General features: G+C 42.3%; 1 protein-coding gene across 1 annotated transcript in view; it reads right to left on the reverse strand.

The window, feature by feature from the left end:
- The window catches only part of chchd3a (coiled-coil-helix-coiled-coil-helix domain containing 3a), a 214,003-nt gene that overhangs the window by 37,783 nt on the left and 158,100 nt on the right, over nt 1-18,120 (reverse strand). Inside the window, exon 7 of the mRNA XM_080754100.1 lies at nt 14,193-14,263. Within this exon, the coding sequence (XP_080610226.1) occupies nt 14,193-14,263 (71 nt within the window). The remainder of the gene's footprint in view (nt 1-14,192; nt 14,264-18,120) is intronic.

An 18,120-nucleotide genomic window follows, 5' to 3' on the forward strand; every position in this document is an offset into this window, starting at 1 on the left:
CATGGAGACCACCCGCAGTATCTGGACGTCGGCGGACAACGGTGGATTCGGACCCGGCCATTTAACTCCGGTATAGAGCCGCCATAACAACGCCACGGCACCAAGGTACTGTACAGTTTAAACGCTGGGGAGCGTCGGTCTTTTGAAGAGGACGCATGAGCTAAAAGGAGGCTGCTCTCTTTTTTATGTTTACCAAACTTCCACGCAGGTGGGTTTTAATGGTCGGTAACGGGAAAAGTAACTTGTTAAGTTACTTTTCTCATTGGGTAACGGAGTAACGTAACGGATTAGTTTTCAAGTCAGTAACGACAGTAACCTAACGAGTCACTTCAAAAAGTAACGATACCCAACACTGAATATGAGACTGAAACTAAATGTGAGTAATTTGAGTCCAAAGACGAAATTTAGCTGTCAAAATTATGCCGTGATCAGTGCATGATGCAAGTGCCCTTGTGTGGGTGCGTCTCTGAGTGTGTGTGCGTCTGTGTATGTGTGTGTTTGTGTAAGGTTACAATATGTGTACACAACACACATAAAGCCTTTTCACAAGCTATACACACACTAGAGAAAAGCAGAGGAGAGAAAGGTGACAGTCAAGCGACTGAATGAAATGAGATTTCATCACCTTTCTACGGCCTCAGTGAATATCAGGGCAGGGACCTCCAAGTCCCCCACCCACACACCCCCTGCCCCCAGACACAGTAAACACAAACACACACCGTCGCGCCGTCTCTCCGAGCTTTGTGACAAAATGTCACCATCAAAGGGGGAAAGCAGCCTGTGTGTGTGTGGAAGGGTTGTTCGGAACGTTGTTGTCAAAGCCACGGCCTGTCAACCATCAGTCAGTCATGTGACGTTCATGTCCAATCCCTGCCCTCGATCCGCAGGGGACCCGCGACTCCGCCACGGAGGGTCCGCGTCCAACAAAAAGGAGCCTTAAAGCCCCTTGGAAAGGTTAGCGCTGACAGGGGACTTAGGGGCTGAGCCATGTCTCTCTCTCTCTCTCTCTCTCTCTCTCTCTCTCTCTCTCTCTCTCTCTCTCTCTCTCTCTCTCTCTCTCTCTCTCTCTCTCTCTCTCTCTCTCTCTCTCTCTCTCTCTCTCTCTCTCTCTCTCTCTCTCTCTCTCTCATAATCTTACATCTATCATTCTCCTCCATGGCTGTCAGCTTCTCATTCCGAGCAGGTAGTCCCACGGGCACGTAGCGCTATTCTGAGGTGTAACCGGTAGAGTTGCTGGAAAGAAACTCGCAGAGATGTTTATTCTTGTATTTGTTTTACTGAGAATAAGGTTAGAAATAACTTTAGGATTACGCAAACAACCTCGGAATATCAACAATTTGCCACGTCCCACAGGGTCACTGCAACCTGTCTAGGGTGACGCACACACGCACGCACGTGAGCGCGCTCACTTGTGCACGTACGCTCACACACTTGAGGTTATATACTATATATCACTGAATTGACATGAAAATTATTGATTGATTGAGAATGATTAGTATGATTAAACCATTCAAGCCGCACTTTATACTCTGTTGTACAATGGTGTTGTGGGGGGGAAAAATGCTGGTCTACAAGCTGCCACAACCGCAACATAGACAATCAATTTTCTTTCGTAATCATTTTATATATATTTTTGTATATCATTTTATAAATTATAGAATCATTTAGTTCAATTAACTGTTGCATCATGTAAATAAGCCTTCATTGTGTTTTTCTTTATCCTCTATGACATTCATTCATTCATTCATTCATTCATTCATACTGTACATACATTCTTCCATTCACCTGAGCCTGTACCACAATATATTCAACATGTGTGTATGTGCACATACAACACATCCACCAATGATGAGAACAGACCCATCCCACTTACAGTAGATACATACAGTACACTCTAAAACAAAAACTAGGCTCTACTCAATTTTATTGGTGAAACATTTTTACACTCAAAATATTGAGTAAATATTACTGTTATGAAATCAGGTAGATGATACTCAATTAATTTGAGTAAAAGTAACCAAAACTTTTACGTACTTATTAACAACTAAAATTGAGTACAATGACCTAAAGAAATTGAGTAGATATAATTAAATTATTCAGTCAATGCCACAAAAGACTACAAGTAAATACATTGAAATATTAAGTAGATCTAATTGAATATTAGAGTATGATTTAACAAAACAAATATGTCACATTTACTTTATTCATTTACTTTTATTGATTTAATTCATATAATACCATTTACCCCTTTCATTTACTTTACCTTTTACTCCAGGAGTACATGATGTCAAATGAATACACATGAAATAATTATGCAGATAATTATGTTTTTAATCAACTAATTTTGACCAGTGTAACACCACATCAAGTATGAACATTCAACATACTTTAGTATGTAAATGACATGCAATAATGCCTGCAAAAACAATATGTTTAAAGATAATGATCAGGAAAGGGGTATCCCTGACACTTTTAAAATGTTCTGTTTACTAAAGAGCAGTGTGTGTTCACAATACTGTATATAAGTACCTCTAATTGAACTGTGCATACTGTAAGTAAGCAGTCTGTCAAACATTATGCACCATAAGAACAATGAGCCCATCAAATGAACAGTAAGTCATAACCACAAAATACATTAAAGACAGTCAGAGGCCATTTGGCATGAAAGAAAATCACAACTTGGAATATGAAATAATAAATAAGCATTTACAGTAGCTCAACATTTAAACATATTGACTATGCACACGTGTAATGTCTATATGCTAAACTGACCTGTTTGCATTATGACTCGAATGCACCAGAAACAAACACTTTACATTAACTAATTACTATCAGCAACAAATACCATTGCAAAAATGCTGTTTTGACAATAAATCCACTTTCAGTAGGTTATACCCACTTTCTGAGAGCATCTTGCTGAACAGTAGTCGGCAAGCAGACATTTTTTCAGTCTCTGAACTTTGGCTGAAAGGTGTCCAGGATCCAACTCAACTAGTACTTTTTGGAACATCTCAAGACCATATCTGAGGTTCTTGGGGTATCTCAGATTAAAGGCATAGAACAGTCCCAACAGATAGCAGCAGATCCTCAAGATTGTTGAGGGCAGTGATGCCCTTAATCACAATACCTACATCAGTAGGTTCATTCACTGAGTCCTCTTGGTTCTGCAGCAGGTAGATCTTCATCTTCATCATCACCTCCTCTGTCAACTTCTCTTCTACTCTGACAGGTGCACCAGCAGCTCCAAGATAATTGTTTAGAGCTCACTTTCAGGCTAAATGTTACAAGACACACAGACACACATTGAGCAATCCTAGCTGTCTCCACACATGCAGCCCTGGGCATAATCTTGAATCAGTTGGACCAGACATGCAACGGATGCAACAGCCATTCAGCCAATGTCACAACCTCATTCTCTGGACATCACTATGCTGTTCCTTTGCATGTGATGGTCTCATCCACGATGACATTAAAACGTCAAAACATTTATTTTACTAACTTGAAAGTCCTTGATCTTGACACTATCTTCTTCCAGATGGTCGATGAGACATCGGATGATGACCTCTCGTGTTCGTTGATTGGGGATTCCTCTCTGCAGAATAGAAAAATAATTATTTGAACAATAAAGAAAAAGTATGACTGCACTTTCATAACTAACATAAACTTTGGCAATACAATTGTTTCCACAACCCAGTTTTAGCAACGGAAGCTGGGAGACTGTCCTTAGTAGCTATTAAGACATACATTTAGAAATGAATAATCAGGAGAGAGAGAGTTGCAGGGGATAAAGATGAGTTTAGCATAAATTAATATAGTAATTATTGTCATTAGCCAGGTGAAATATAATTAAAGCAGTTAGAGTAAATGAAAGTTTCATACCTGAAGTACAATACTCATTTGTGCCCAAACTGCCCTTCTTGGACTGGAACATGGACAGTAGTTTGGGGGTATAGAAGTCCAACATTGCCATACATTTTGGCTCAAGATTCAGTGTGGTGATCATCCTGAACTTTGCACTAACCTGGAAGACAGAGATGAGGGGAAGAGAGTAAAAAAGAAGACATGTAGATAATAATGTAGGCCTATACCTGTGCATTTTATCTTCATTGTACACACCATTGTATGCAGCTGTGCATAGCTTGTAATAAATGCAAAAAGTCACAATGACTAGAGGGCTTGCACTAGGGTTGCCACCTTTCAGAAATTGAAATAAGGAACACCTCTTCCGGGCACGCGGTGCATGCGTTCCGTGCGCGTGGCACAGCCGCCGGCCGGCGAAAAAATGCAGTCCCAAACCCATGAAATGCATAGAATAGTTATAACTATAACACACAACATGGTATAACCTATATTGTTTTGCAGTTTGAAGTGGCCAATTGTTTCTAAAATATGAAAAGTTAATTTTGTATGAAATAAAGCAATGTATGAATGATTTGAACCTGGCTCTTGTATTGGGTCACTTGGTGGTCAGTAAAGCGAAGGTAGTCAAGAAACCATTAAGTTATATACTTAAAGTTTAAAGTGCTTTATTAGCAACAAAGATAAAACATGTTTTACTTTAGGCTGAATAGGCTTCACTAGCCTAAACCTGAGCAACTTTACAGAAATAAGAGCCCAAAATACTTATAATAGTCAGATTTGGCAACACTGCATGGTATTTTATCCAACCTAGCCCAACATGGCTTATATTATCAGACCTGGCAACTGCATGTTATTTTTCTCCACTTGGCAAGCAACCTTCACTGACGCTGTCAAGCCACGGGTTTGTTTCTTCCCACTCGCGTCTGTACCTTTGTAGGCTTCTGTCCTTTTTTGAGGTGGTGGAGTATTGTATTCAGACGACATTTTTAAAGCGCGCGGTCACCGCGGTGTGCATCTGGACTGGAGGAAGTTCAGTGATCTCACTGACTGTAACTAGGCAACGGTGATTGACAGCGACATGCAGTGTGCATGAGCAGACAGGGGCCGAGAGGACAGGAGAGCGTAGAGCGCTGCGCGCACCACAGCGACTTTTGCTGTCTTTTCCTGTGTTTTATTTCATTCATTATTGTTAAATTCTGTGTTGAGGTTGGTGTGACAGACCTTTATGGGGCATTTGGTTAAATACGGAACAAACCGCGTTCCGTATTGGTTCAATACGGAACGCATCTTTTAATTGTCCAATACGGAACGATTCCGTATTATACGGAACGGGTGGCAACCCTAGCTTGCACATTCCTCTCACTGTAACCTTAACTAGCTGCAAACCTTTGTAAAGAACATAAGTTATACCCAATACATTTGTGTAGCCTATATGCACAAAGATACAGTAAATCTACTTACCAATATTTGCAAACACTCTCCAGGTTTCTTGTTGAAGAAGATGTGTGCTGCTGCTGTTTGTTGACAGAATGTTCCAGTAGAACTTTCCCATGAACCCTTGTGTACAATTTTGAATCTTAGTCATATCTACTCAATTGTTTAAGTTGTTGTGAGAGATGAAAGATTATTAAGTTGGAATGAATAATAATTAAGGGTCTTTTTAAATTGATCCATATAAGTACTCCATACTCAAATATTATGAAGGAAAATTACCAAAACAAATTGAGTATAATTCATGAATAAAATCAGTTGGTCAAATACTAATTTATTCTCATGAAATTAACTCAAATAATATATGTACATCTAACTCAAAAAGAACAGTTGGATTTTTACTCATTTTGTTTGGTGTGACCTACTCAAACAATCACATACATGATATTCAGTGATTTTATTGAGTAAATATAACTTTTTCTAATAGTGCTATTTACTCGGTCACAGAATTCTTTCTTAGAGTGTACATGCATAACGTGAACCAAGCCATCCCCTTTCCATACATACATACATACATAAATACAGTGGGTGTGTAGTAAAGGTCACACAGTGTGATAGTGCATCAGAGGTGGATAAAAGCTTCCAGTGGATTGAATGACAGAGAATAAATCAGAGAGAGAGAGAGAGAGAGAGAGAGAGAGAGAGAGAGAGAGAGAGAGAGAGAGAGAGAGAGAGAGAGAGAGGGAGACTCTTCTCAACGGCTTATTGGGAAGAACTCTTATCTACAGCCAGCTTCAGGAGGAGAATAAATATAAGAGCCGTGGTCAGATGTGTGTGTGTGTGTGTGTGTGTGTGTGTGCGTGCGTGCGTGTGTGTGTGTCTATATATCCTAGAAGTATGTGCTGTCGTACATTGGTGTCGAGTGTCAAAGATATCTCAAGAGCAAATAAGCTCCCGTTGCCTCTGCGGACGCTGTAGGACCAAGGTGTGAATCGCGTGCGTAGCATAATATCTCCGAGACTGTCGCTTTTCAGGGTTAAATAGAAAATCAGATCTACAAGCTCAAAAGGCATCGCTTCGTCCCACGTTTGGAGCGTGCATATCTGTTCTTTATTGCGTGTGTGGGAGGCTGTAGTGGTGATCAACCACGGTGTTCACTTGTGAAAAAAACGCAAAAAAAGTTCAAAACGTTTCTGAAATTCTGCCCGAATGTTTGTGCGTTATATGTTACAAGAACGTACTGTAGACATGTGGGTAGGAGGCCTTTGATCAAATCTTATTCACGTCTTTGTATTCATACGATGTCCATGTTATACGTGTAAACGTGCGACAATAACCAACAACACAGTCCTTTTTCGTACTTGCGGATACAGGCTATATTTAATTTCCCCCTGCGTTGCTTTGCATTCCCCTCGGTGAGCCATGCGTGAGCTCATACTGCTGAACTACATTATTTAAAAATAAAATGATCCATGTGTCAAAGTTCTAGGTGGAGGAAAATAGAATTATTCTATTATTTCAATGCACTTTTTTCTTTGTGTGAAGAGGCGGTGTGTGTGTGTGTGTGTGTGTGTGTGTGTGTGTGTGTGTGTGTGTGTGTGTGTGTGTGTGGATGTAATGAGGTCAGTGTGATGCAGTATTGCTCCAGTTGGGAGAACTCCATCATGTTCAGGCGGGAAAATCTGGCGGGAATACAAGAGCACAGCAGCTGTACTACACACACACACGCGCACACACACACACACACACACACACACACACACACACACACACAGAGAGAACTATAGAGTATGTAAAAATGTCACAACATTTGCATGCATGGACACACGAACACACACACACACACACACACACACACACACACACACACACACACACACACACACACACACACACACACACACACACACACACACACACACACACACACACACACACACACACACACACACACACACACACACACACACAGCAATAGCTTCCAATAACTTTTTCTCTTTAGTATTGAGAAAGTTGCTTATACTGTATCTTCTCTGTCTGGGTTTTTTCAGCATGGAAACGATTAGGCAAAAAGATTATTGCGATCATCCCAAATAACTGTGATTAGGCGATGATGTCATAGTTGTGACAGGCCTAAACGTTGTGCGAAAAAGCAACCCATTTAGACTGGGAAGCCTGTGACGATTAGCGGAGAATCGCCACTAGTTCAAGTTCAACGTCATTACGCTGCGAGCCGCACACGCCGCTCCAACCACTTTTATGAATGAACTGTGACGTCACTCAGGCGGCTGAGAGTCTGCAGGCGAGGAGACAGCTCGGAGCCACGGAGAGGGACGCCACGTCCATTGTTGCTGCGCCGCCCACGTTTGTTGTGTTTGTAGCTCGTACAGTGTTTATCGTATATCGGCGGTCACCTCGTTTTCACCGGAGGAAGGAGTTCTTGGAGGATCGCGCAGGGAGGATGCATCTGCTGTGACCTACAGTAAACCCTCAGCGGAGCGTGAATGCTCACCAAGTTCAACAACAAACTTCCGTTCCTGGCCGTGAGTACAGGTCTGACCGTGCGGTGCGAATACAAACAAGGAGACGGCTTTCACTGTACAACTGCGTGCGTGCGGACGTGCGGTGCGAATACAAACAAGGAGATTTCATTGTGCAACTGCGTACGTGCGGACGTGCGGCAGCATTAACATTGGAGTAGGGATTGGGGATGTGAACTGTCGGGTTGTATGCGAACTGTGATGCGCGACGCTATTGTTGAAACGTGACTGTGAACTGAACTGTGAATACGTGAACTGAACTGTGAATACGGGAACTGAACTTTCAATATAACTTACCTTTTGAACTGCAAGTTGCTGTGTTGTGTCCGTTATTGCGTGTTATTTAATGAACGAACCCCTGTATTCCCAGAGGTTGTGTATATGCGAGAGTGCCTACTACCCTCTATATAGCAGCCTTGTGTAATGGTTTTGGCCATTTTGTCAGGTTAACTCCCTGGCTGGCACCCCAAACATTTTACTATTCGGCCTAAACCGTTACAAGCCTTTTTGTTTTTTGTTTTGTTGCCATGTACATTTCACTTTAATTTTTTTGAATGAATATTTCACGTTTTTCAGAAAACTTAAGTTTAGTTTTTTACAACAAGGGTTCATATTTTAGATTGTAATTAAAGAATATAAAATATGAGTGTTAAAATTATTTCATTTACTTCTTTCTATTGTTTTGGAGATTTTTATTTCAGTGGTTTGGGGCATGCGTACAAGTGTATAAATATGTAATTTTACACAGAATAAGCCCATTCCCAAGATACAACGCAACCTTTCATGGTTGGATGTGACTTATGGGGGCTAGAAGTGTTTCTGTAAATAGCAATAAAGAAACTGCTGGCTTATTGTGTCTAAAAAGACATATTGAGCCACTTGTACGCATGCCCCCATGTGTACGCATGCCCCACATTTTTCCCAACATTTTAAAACTCACTTTTTCTTTTCTCTAATTACAATCTAAAATATGAACCCTTGTTGTAAAAAAACAAAGTTGTCCTTTAACAACAGCAAAGGTACCCTATGGAGACACAAATCAGGCTCTTTGTGTCTCCGTAGGGATCCACTTCTGGTCATCAAATTATTACCTTTGGAATGCAACAAAAACTAAAACATATCCCTGAATTCAAGTCTCAATGGGGTGATTAATCAATAGAAAAAGGGTTATTTTGTGGGTAAACTACCTCTTTAAGAGGTTTTCAAACACTTGTGGAGTAAAACGTCTGAGATGTAGTGGAATAGAAGCATGACCGTAAAAGTCAAGTTAGTTAAGTTAAGTTAGGTACTTAGTACATGTACTTAGTTACTTTCCACCAGTGGATTGGCATCATATTCATGACGCTGTAATCTGATTGGCTAACCGGGGGGCGCCACTTAACTTCCAGTTGTGTATTTATTTCTTCACAACAACACAGTGGAACAAACATTGCGCAGGCTTCCAATCAAGATCCATGTTTTACCGTAAACCCTCCAATCAAGACCCATGTTTTACCGTAAACTCTGAGACGTATTTGCAAAACACCGTGAGACCCGACGGCGTCAGGAAACACATTTTTTCCCCCTCTCACATTCGCATCATTATTACCAGAGGCGGCGGTATTAAGTATCCCAACCTGTCATGCGCGTTGCGCATTAAGCCCTGGCTTGACACGCACACACATGTAACTAAAGAAGACACTCCCTTCCGTGTTCCATCTGTCTCCTTAAGCCATTTAGCCCTAGAATTGTTGAATGCTTTAACTATTGAAAAATAGCAGATATACAAGCTCACAGCGCGGCACCGAGTGCCGCGCTGCGAGCTTGTAGATCTGCTATTTTTGAAAAAAGTTTTCGAAAATGTGTGCAAATCTTTGAATACATGTATCTTTAAAGCGAACGTTTGTAACTCAAATTTTGCTTCTGGGTGGTCCCTGGAACTAAATAGTTTGAGATGGAGGTCCGTGGCCAAATACATATCATTTTGGGGGTCCTTGACATGAAAAAGTTTGAGAACCACAAACGTAGAAACATGTGTTTATCAAAAAAACCTTAGCAGGATTTAGAAGACACTTATAGAATCAGGAAAAAATCGGGTCAAAATTCAAATGTTCACAATTTTTCAAAAATATCAGATCTACAAGCTCGCAGCGCGGCACTCGGTGCCGCGCTGCGAGCTTGTATATCTGCCATTTTTTTTATATTTAAAGCATGAAATAATATTACGCAATGATGTGTACCCGTTCTAAATAGGTTAATAAGAGGCCATTAGGCTCCATAGTAATGCAGGGAGGAAGGTGGGTGGGGCTCTGGGGAAAGGGGACTCCTCTGGGGAGGCTAGGCTAATCGCGTTAGCTCGTCATTAGCCGGTGCTAACGCCGGGATCATTGTCTCCCTCAGAAATGCTGGAAAGTGATTAGCCTGGGCCCCGCCGGGGGTTCATAAGCCACAGACTCCGAGGAAGCTTTGGACAACCGAGACTTTCCCTCCCCATAAATTGCATTACGGGAAGGGAGGGGTAAGGAGAAAAAAAAAGTGCACTGCAATAGCATTACGCCGGCGCTAACTGCTACAGTATAGCCAGCAACGTGGAGCTTAACATGCGTTTGCGTTCGGCCGGGCAGCCACGTGACGGGCGTTTGGTTTTGCTCCTAGTCTTTCGGAGAGAGAGTCAGAGAGAGCTGTGATTGGGTGATTGGATTACGGGGAGGGGTGCATTAGCTAGGCCCGTGATTGGATTAGGACGGTGGGGTGCGCAGCGCGCAGGGCGTGTGCGTGTCCTAATGAAATGGTGGGAAGGTCTGGCGTTGCGTTGGAGGGATCTGACTACGGATCTTTATTGGGTTTGGTTCTGGGTGTGTCTGGATGCGGAGGAGAGCGTGAGATTGAGCCGTTCCTGTTGTCTTCTGTACAGTGGTGTAAAGTAACTAAATAGATTTACTTCAGTACTGTACTTAACCCATTTAGAACGGGCACACATTATTGTGTATCATTATTTTATGCTTTAACTATTGAAAAATAGCAGATATACAAGCTCACAGCGCGGCACCAAGTGCCGCGCTGCGAGCTTGTAGATCTGCTATTTTTGAAAAATCGTGAAAATTTGAATTTTGACCCGATTCTATAAGTGTCTTTTGAATCCTTCTAAGGTTTTTTGAAAAACCTATGTTTCTATGTCAGCAATCTGGCCAGCCATCGTCAAAGAAAAAGTCCTTTTCACATTAACTGGAGCTCAGTTAGTCTGTTCTTGAGAGGCTACAATGTCAGCGGTTCTCAAACTTTTTCATGTGAAGGACCCCCAAACTGATATGTATTTGGCTACGGACCCCCATATCAAAATATTTAGTTCCAGGGACCACCCAGAAGCAAAATTTGAGTTACAAATGTTCGCTTTAAAATACATATATTCAAAGATTTGCACACATTTTCACGACTTTTTCAAAAATAGCAGATCTACAAGCTCGCAGCGCGGCACTCGGTGCCGCGCTGTGAGCTTGTATATCTGCTATTTTTCACTGGTTAAAGCATTCAATAATTCTAGGCCTGAATGGGTTTTAAAGGAGGGCTTCACCACTTTTCAACCTATCTTCATAATTATAACAGGTCCTCACTAATGTTCATAATAAAATTGCAACAAAAAGAAATTCTACTCCAAGTCCAGTCCAAGTCTCTTAGGAGAGCTGTGGGAAGTTCAGAAATCCATAGTCTTGTGACAACATCGTATGTGTGCTATATAAATAAAGTTTGATTGATTGATTGTTACAAGCAAAAGGCCTGTGTTCAAATGTTACTCGAGTAAAAGTACAAAAGTATTAGCATCGAAATATAGTTGAAGTACCAAAAGTAAAAGTACTAAAATGTTTGAAAATAGACGATCTACAAGCTCACAACGTGTCACAATGCGACACGCTGTGAGCTTGTAGATCGGCTATTTTTCAAATTCCCTACGTATAAAATAGGGCTACAATAGGGCTAACTAAAATTTTCAAATAATTGTAGTGGAGTAAAAGTACAATATTTGTATCCGAGATGTAATGGAGTAGAAGTAAAAGTATTGGAAACTGGAAATACTCAAGGAAAGTATACATACATCAAAAGTGTACTCAAGTAGAGTACTTAAGTAAATGTACTTAGTTACTTTACACCACTGTATAAATGATTATATTATAACACTTAATTAACATTAATTCACTTTAGCCCTCATTTTATACCTAGGCCATTTGAAAATAGCCGATCTACAAGCTCACAACGTGTCGCATCGCGAGGCGTTGTGAGCTTGTAGATCTGCTATTTTCAAACATTTTGTACTTTTACTTTTAGTACTTTAAGTACAGAATATTTGATGCCAGTACTTTTGTGCTTTTACTCAAGCACATTCTGAATTCCGGACTTTTTACTTTTAAATTAGTATTTCTATATTGCATTATTTTTTACTTGAGTAAAGACATTGAGTATCTTCCACCACGGACAGTGTGTGTCTGTGTACAGTATGGGGTTACATTACAGACTTTTGTTGCCATATTTTGTGAGAGAAATAACCAAGCAATATTTTTAGAATATCTTTTTAGAGAAAACATATATTTAGAATTAGACATTTAGAGGTTTGATTTATAGTGATGTTGACTTCATATTGAACAAAAATATCAGACCTACAAGCCCACAGTGCAGTATCGCAGACGGTGCTGTGAGCTCTGATACTGTATAATAATAAGTACATTCTCAAGATTTATGGTCAGGAATAAAATAAATAAATGGCAATCATAAAATCGGCGTCTGAAAATGGTGTCCTCGCGACCATAGCAATACCTATGTGCAAGCGTGCATGCATGCGTGCCTACGTGTATGTGCATGTGTGTGTGCGTGCAGGTACATTGGATAGAGTACGATATGGATATTGTCTGTGTTATGACAGACAGACAGCCACAGATAAGATCTTTTTCTGCAGGCCTCAGGGTGAATAATAAGAGCAGAGACATTTTGTCTCGCAGCCTCTTTGATTTCCTCAACGTTGAAAATCCCCAGAGGAGAGCAAGACAACAAAACTAGTCCTGCTGCTACTGTAGTACAGTGGTTCTCAACCTTTTCAGGCCGCGACCCCCAAAATAATCATATTTTAACTGGGACCCCCCACACCCTGATGAGCACTAAGAGTTGAGGCATTACATGTTGTACAACACGGTTCTATTGTGAAAATAGCAAGCAGGTCTACACGCTCAGAACGCCTCGCAACTCTAATATTTGACAAATTGACCAATGTTTAATTCGTCATATTAGAGGTATTAATACCGATGTTTCCTGTTGAGATTGGCAGATTTCACCCAGGTTTTTTTTTTTCATCTCACTCACTTCACTTTTGTCTGCTGACCTCACTCAGCAACCACATAAACAGAAAAAAATAATAATAATAATCACAGGAGGCAAGCAGTGGTCACCCCATGATGTGCACTGCCATGCAGTTTCAAATACATTACAGGCGCTTTTTGAGAGTGAAAAGACCCGTGTGACGTGTGTGATCTGGGCAGCTTGCCCCGGTAAGTCCTTAAATTGTCACTTTAGGAATGTGCAGATGCACTTTATGTTGGTTCGTTTACTGTTGAGTGAGAAAACAACGTTGCCCACTAGCCTACCATCTCTAAGAATGAAAGATGGTAATTCAGGGGTGCCGTGGATTAAAACTTATTCACAGGGGTGACAAGAAAGTTTGAAACGCTCTGGTCTAAAGAGTCTAGCTAACAGGCCTCTGATTGACAGGCCTCCCGCAGCTATGATGGGGCGGCAGTGGCTCAGGAGGTTGAGCGGCCGCTTGTTCGATCCTGAGCTGCGAGATTGTAGATCTGCTATTTTTGAAAAATCATGAAAATCTGAATTTTGACACAATCTTTTACCCGATTCTATAACTGTCTTTTGAATCCTTCTAAGGTTTTTTAGAAAAAAAATATATATGTTTCTCCGTGGTTCTCAAACTTTTTCATGTGAAGGACCCCCAAAATTATATGTATTTGGACCCCCATCTCAAAATATTTAGTTCCAGGGACCCCCCCCAGAAGCAATATTTGAGTTACAAACGTTCGACTTTTTCAAAAATAGTAGATCTACAAGCTCGCAGCGCGGCACTCGGTGCCGCGCTGTGAGCTTGTATATCTGCTATTTTTCAATAGCTAAAGCGTTCAATAATTCTAGGCCTAAATAGATTAAGGTCGGGCCGGTGACCACGTTGGCGTGAGTTAGTGTGGAAGAGTCCTTGAGCAAGACTCTGAACCCCTAGTTGCTCCCGGTGAGCAGGTTGGTGCCTTGCATGGTTTCCTCTGCCATAATAATAATGGACCTTGATATGAAAAGAGTTGAGTTTGTCGCAATACCGTGTCCGCCACCAAGACCTACCTGAACTTAGCGTTGACTTGGTCCGCAGCCTTGTGGTAGTTCTCTGTGGTCACCTTGTAGAACTGAGCACTCTGGGGGAGAGAGGGAGAGAGAGAGAGAGAGAGAGAGAGAGAGAGAGAGAGAGAGAGAGAGAGAGAGAGAGAGAGAGAGAGGAGAAAGAGATGCATAACTATGTCTGACAGAAAAAGCACACATTTTACAGTTTAACTACCCTTGTCGTTTTGTCACACTTTTGTTTCGGCAATGTAAACGTATGTTTCCTCATGCCAATAAAGCATTAAGTCCTTCCTTTACTGATAGTAGAGTGTAGGTAGACAAGAAACAGAGAGAGACATTAAGTTTTCTGTCCGTCAGTCATGTCACACTTTTGCCCTACTCATATCTCCGCCACTGTTGCCCCTATCCACGTCAAACTTTGCACACACACACTCCTTGGCTGCCAAACCACAACCTCCACCCCTCATTTCTCACATGGCCCTCTTCTAGCGCCACCATGAGGCCGATTCTTGCAAAATACATTTCTGGACACTGCTCCTACAGATTTTCCCTAAAATCACGCAAAGCGGTACACAGTATGTCTACACTCACGTCATCAACATTGATCTGTCCCATTTAGCGCCACCATCAGGCCGCTTATCTCCCGATTAGGGAGTCTTACTGGTAGATCTGCTATTTTTGTATGGGGGTCCCTGGCCCAAAATATTTGGTTCCTCACCCCCTCTAGCTCCTCACCTTCCCATTCAGAGAGGGACGGGGAGTGAAATGTACCAAAGATCGTTGCGATCGGACCCGCGGCCCGCTGTCAGGCATCATCAGAGCCTATGTGGTACGCGCCTGGACCGCTAGTCCAGCAGGCGCCCCAGCTCCTTTGAATTGAAGAGAGAGGAAGCGAGAGGGCAGCAATCTGTTCGGTAAAACAGTAATGACAGGCTACAAGACATGTGAGTGAAAGATACAAACAAACAGAATGTCACTTGTCGACGCGTTAAGAGCTACACTAAAATATACAAGGAAAAAAGTTCATCAATCAATCATGATGTTTTTGTTACTTTCTCTCTCTCTCTCTCTCTCTCTCTCTCTCTGTGTGTGTGTGTGAATGGAGGGGATAAAACTCATTCTTGGCGTCAGGCTTGCCTTTTTTTCACCCAAGCCTTTATATCATTGCTGTCAGGCAGAAACCTCTTATCTCCATGTTTTAACTTTTTGCAGGTTTTTTTCCTCGTAAATTAACGTCCTACTTGATCATACTGGGGGCAGACCTCCATTCAGAAGCAACCCCACTTAGAAACATCTCCATTCAGAAATACCCCCACTGAGGTTAGGGTTATAGGGTTTAGGTTACGGTTAGGTGACACCTCCATTTAGAATGCTTCTTCTGAATCTTCTGAATGGCAATGTTTCTGAATGGAGATCATACTACAGCATAACTCGAAAGCATCAAAAGTAGCAGAATGCAGATGTGCTAGTTTTGCTATTTAAAAAATGTGAATCCATTAAAGTAACAGTTTGTGTTCATCCCGCAGCACGATTGGTCTTCAGCCAGCCAAAGATTTCCCATGTCTCCCTCCTTCTCCAAACTGGCTCCCGGTTGCTGCCAGCAACCACAGGTACGGCTCCTCCATACCTCCAAACCCTGATCAATCCCTACAACCTCACCCGTTCACTCAGATCAGCCAACACAGGGATGCTGACAGAACCCTCGCTAAAAACCCCAGGACAAAAATCCACTCGTCCTAGACTCTCCCTCTTGCCCCCAAACTGTGGAATGAACTCCCCATGGCAATTAGAACCGCAGACTCACATTGTGAGCTTGTAGATCGTCTATTTTCAACTGGTCAAAATGTATATAGGGCTGACGTGGGTAATGTATGTCGTGTAGTAATAATCTAAATCGACAAAGTAGCTTGTGACTAAAGTTTTCTAATAATCGTAGTGGACTTTCACTACTCAACATTGTACTCATGTACAGTACTTATAGTACATGTACTTGGTTACTTTCCACCACCGGATAGAAGTCCAGCTACAAGCAGCATGACCCCAAACTCCAAACCCCTTTAAAACCTCATGGAGGGTTGATATTGAGGCCAACGGTACCATACAAATAAAAAGCTGCATTTTTTATTTATTCATGAATATAGGAGAGTAGAAAGCACTGCAGGAGGTTCGGGACAGAGAGTGGAAACACGCAGGTCTCCAGTCGTAATCAAACAGACTTAATCAGGACGTTGCCGTTTTTTGCAGTCGATGCACTGACGGTCAGCCAAGGGTGAAGCCCCCCCCCCCCCCCCCCGTACGTGCACGTATAGAAAGTAGTCCGTTTGTTTATGAAAAGACTTACGCAAGGGTTCCCAAACTCTTCAGGCCGCAACACCTCCAAAATAATCATATTTGAACAAGGGACCCGCGGCTATTTTCACAATGTTTGCCTCTTTCTTACGTAATATTTGAACATTTTGGCTGCCTTCAGGTATGGCATGGAAAGAGGGGCATTTGTATTTCTTTCACCATAGTAAAAACTGCATTCTGAATGCAGTTTTTACAGCAGCATGAATGATTCATGGTTCTGGAGAGGGCACTTTTTTATAGACAGGCAAAAGGACATGTGCTCAAGCCCCCTTTGATGTCTATGTGTGCACGTGCCTGTCTCTATCACAGTACATCCTTTTGTACTTGCACGACACATTAACCTTTAGAACTCCCATGTTGTCTTTACCGTACCATTCCGTACTCTATAGCAAAGACATGTCCCTCCTCCAGGATTAACACCAACCTCCTCTGACTCAAACCCATCCATCAAAGCTTTACAGCTTCAGTTCACAATTCAATGTCATAAACGAGCATAACGGCTTCCACTAAAAGGCTGACAAAAAAAACCTTGCTTCCTTGAGAGCCCCGTCAGGGCCTGGGTTATACGGCCCGGGCTTTGAGGAGAGGTACTTCAGGACTGAGTGTTGGGGGTTTGTGGTGTGAGGCTGGGGGTTCATTTGGTTTAGGGCTGAGTGGTGGGGGTTTGGTGTGGGGCTGGGGGTTCATTTGGTTCGGGGCTGAGTGGTGGGGGTTTGGTATGGGGCTGGGGGTTCATTTGGTGGAAGGAACTAAGGGTCACCAGGGGGGTGATGGTGGCTGTCTGTGGATGTTGTCGACTAGCGCCCCCCCGATGAACCTTACAGGATTGGTGGCTGCTATTACACAACGGGCTGTCGCCAGGGGAAAAACACGCGCGCGCGCGCACACGCACACGCACACGCACACACACACACACAAGCACACGCACGCGCACACGCACACACACACACTCACACTCTAGAGATATAGACTTACAAATAATGCATTCTCTCACACACATACAGTAGCCATTCTTGCAGATGAAAAAGAAAAAAGCAGATATGAATGTTTTTCATCCATGTGGCTCCAGATGATTAAAGAGTAACATTGTTTTCCCACTCTTAACAGTAAACAAACCAACATACGGTAGCTATAAGAGTATTTAACTGAAAATATATTAAGTGACAATTTAATGAGCTTTAACCCTGCAAGAATTAATTTAAAAATAGCAGATCTACAAGCTCGCAGCGTGGCACTCGGTGCCGCGCTGTGAGCTTGTATATCTGCTATTTTTCAATAGTTAAAGCATAAAATAATGCTTAAAGTGGTTCCAGTCGTGGTTACACGTGTTAAACGGTGCGAGGCGTCGTTGCCCTTCCTGCGCGCGTCTGGTGGGAGACGGGACAGCGGCAGTCCCAGGACATCCATCACGGTTTGAGGACGGGTCGATGGGAATGAACAGGAGTGCGGGGCGGATCGATGGCGGCGGTGTTGCACGGGCCGCGACAACGCTGACAAGAACCCGCGGAGGATCCCTCTTCATTTGGACCGAGCGACGTGTTATCGATGATGTGAACGAGAACGGCTGATGATTTGTAAATAC

Source organism: Nannobrachium achirus, assembly GCF_963921795.1.
Source record: "Nannobrachium achirus genome assembly, chromosome: 23".
Taxonomy (NCBI): domain Eukaryota; kingdom Metazoa; phylum Chordata; class Actinopteri; order Myctophiformes; family Myctophidae; genus Nannobrachium; species Nannobrachium achirus.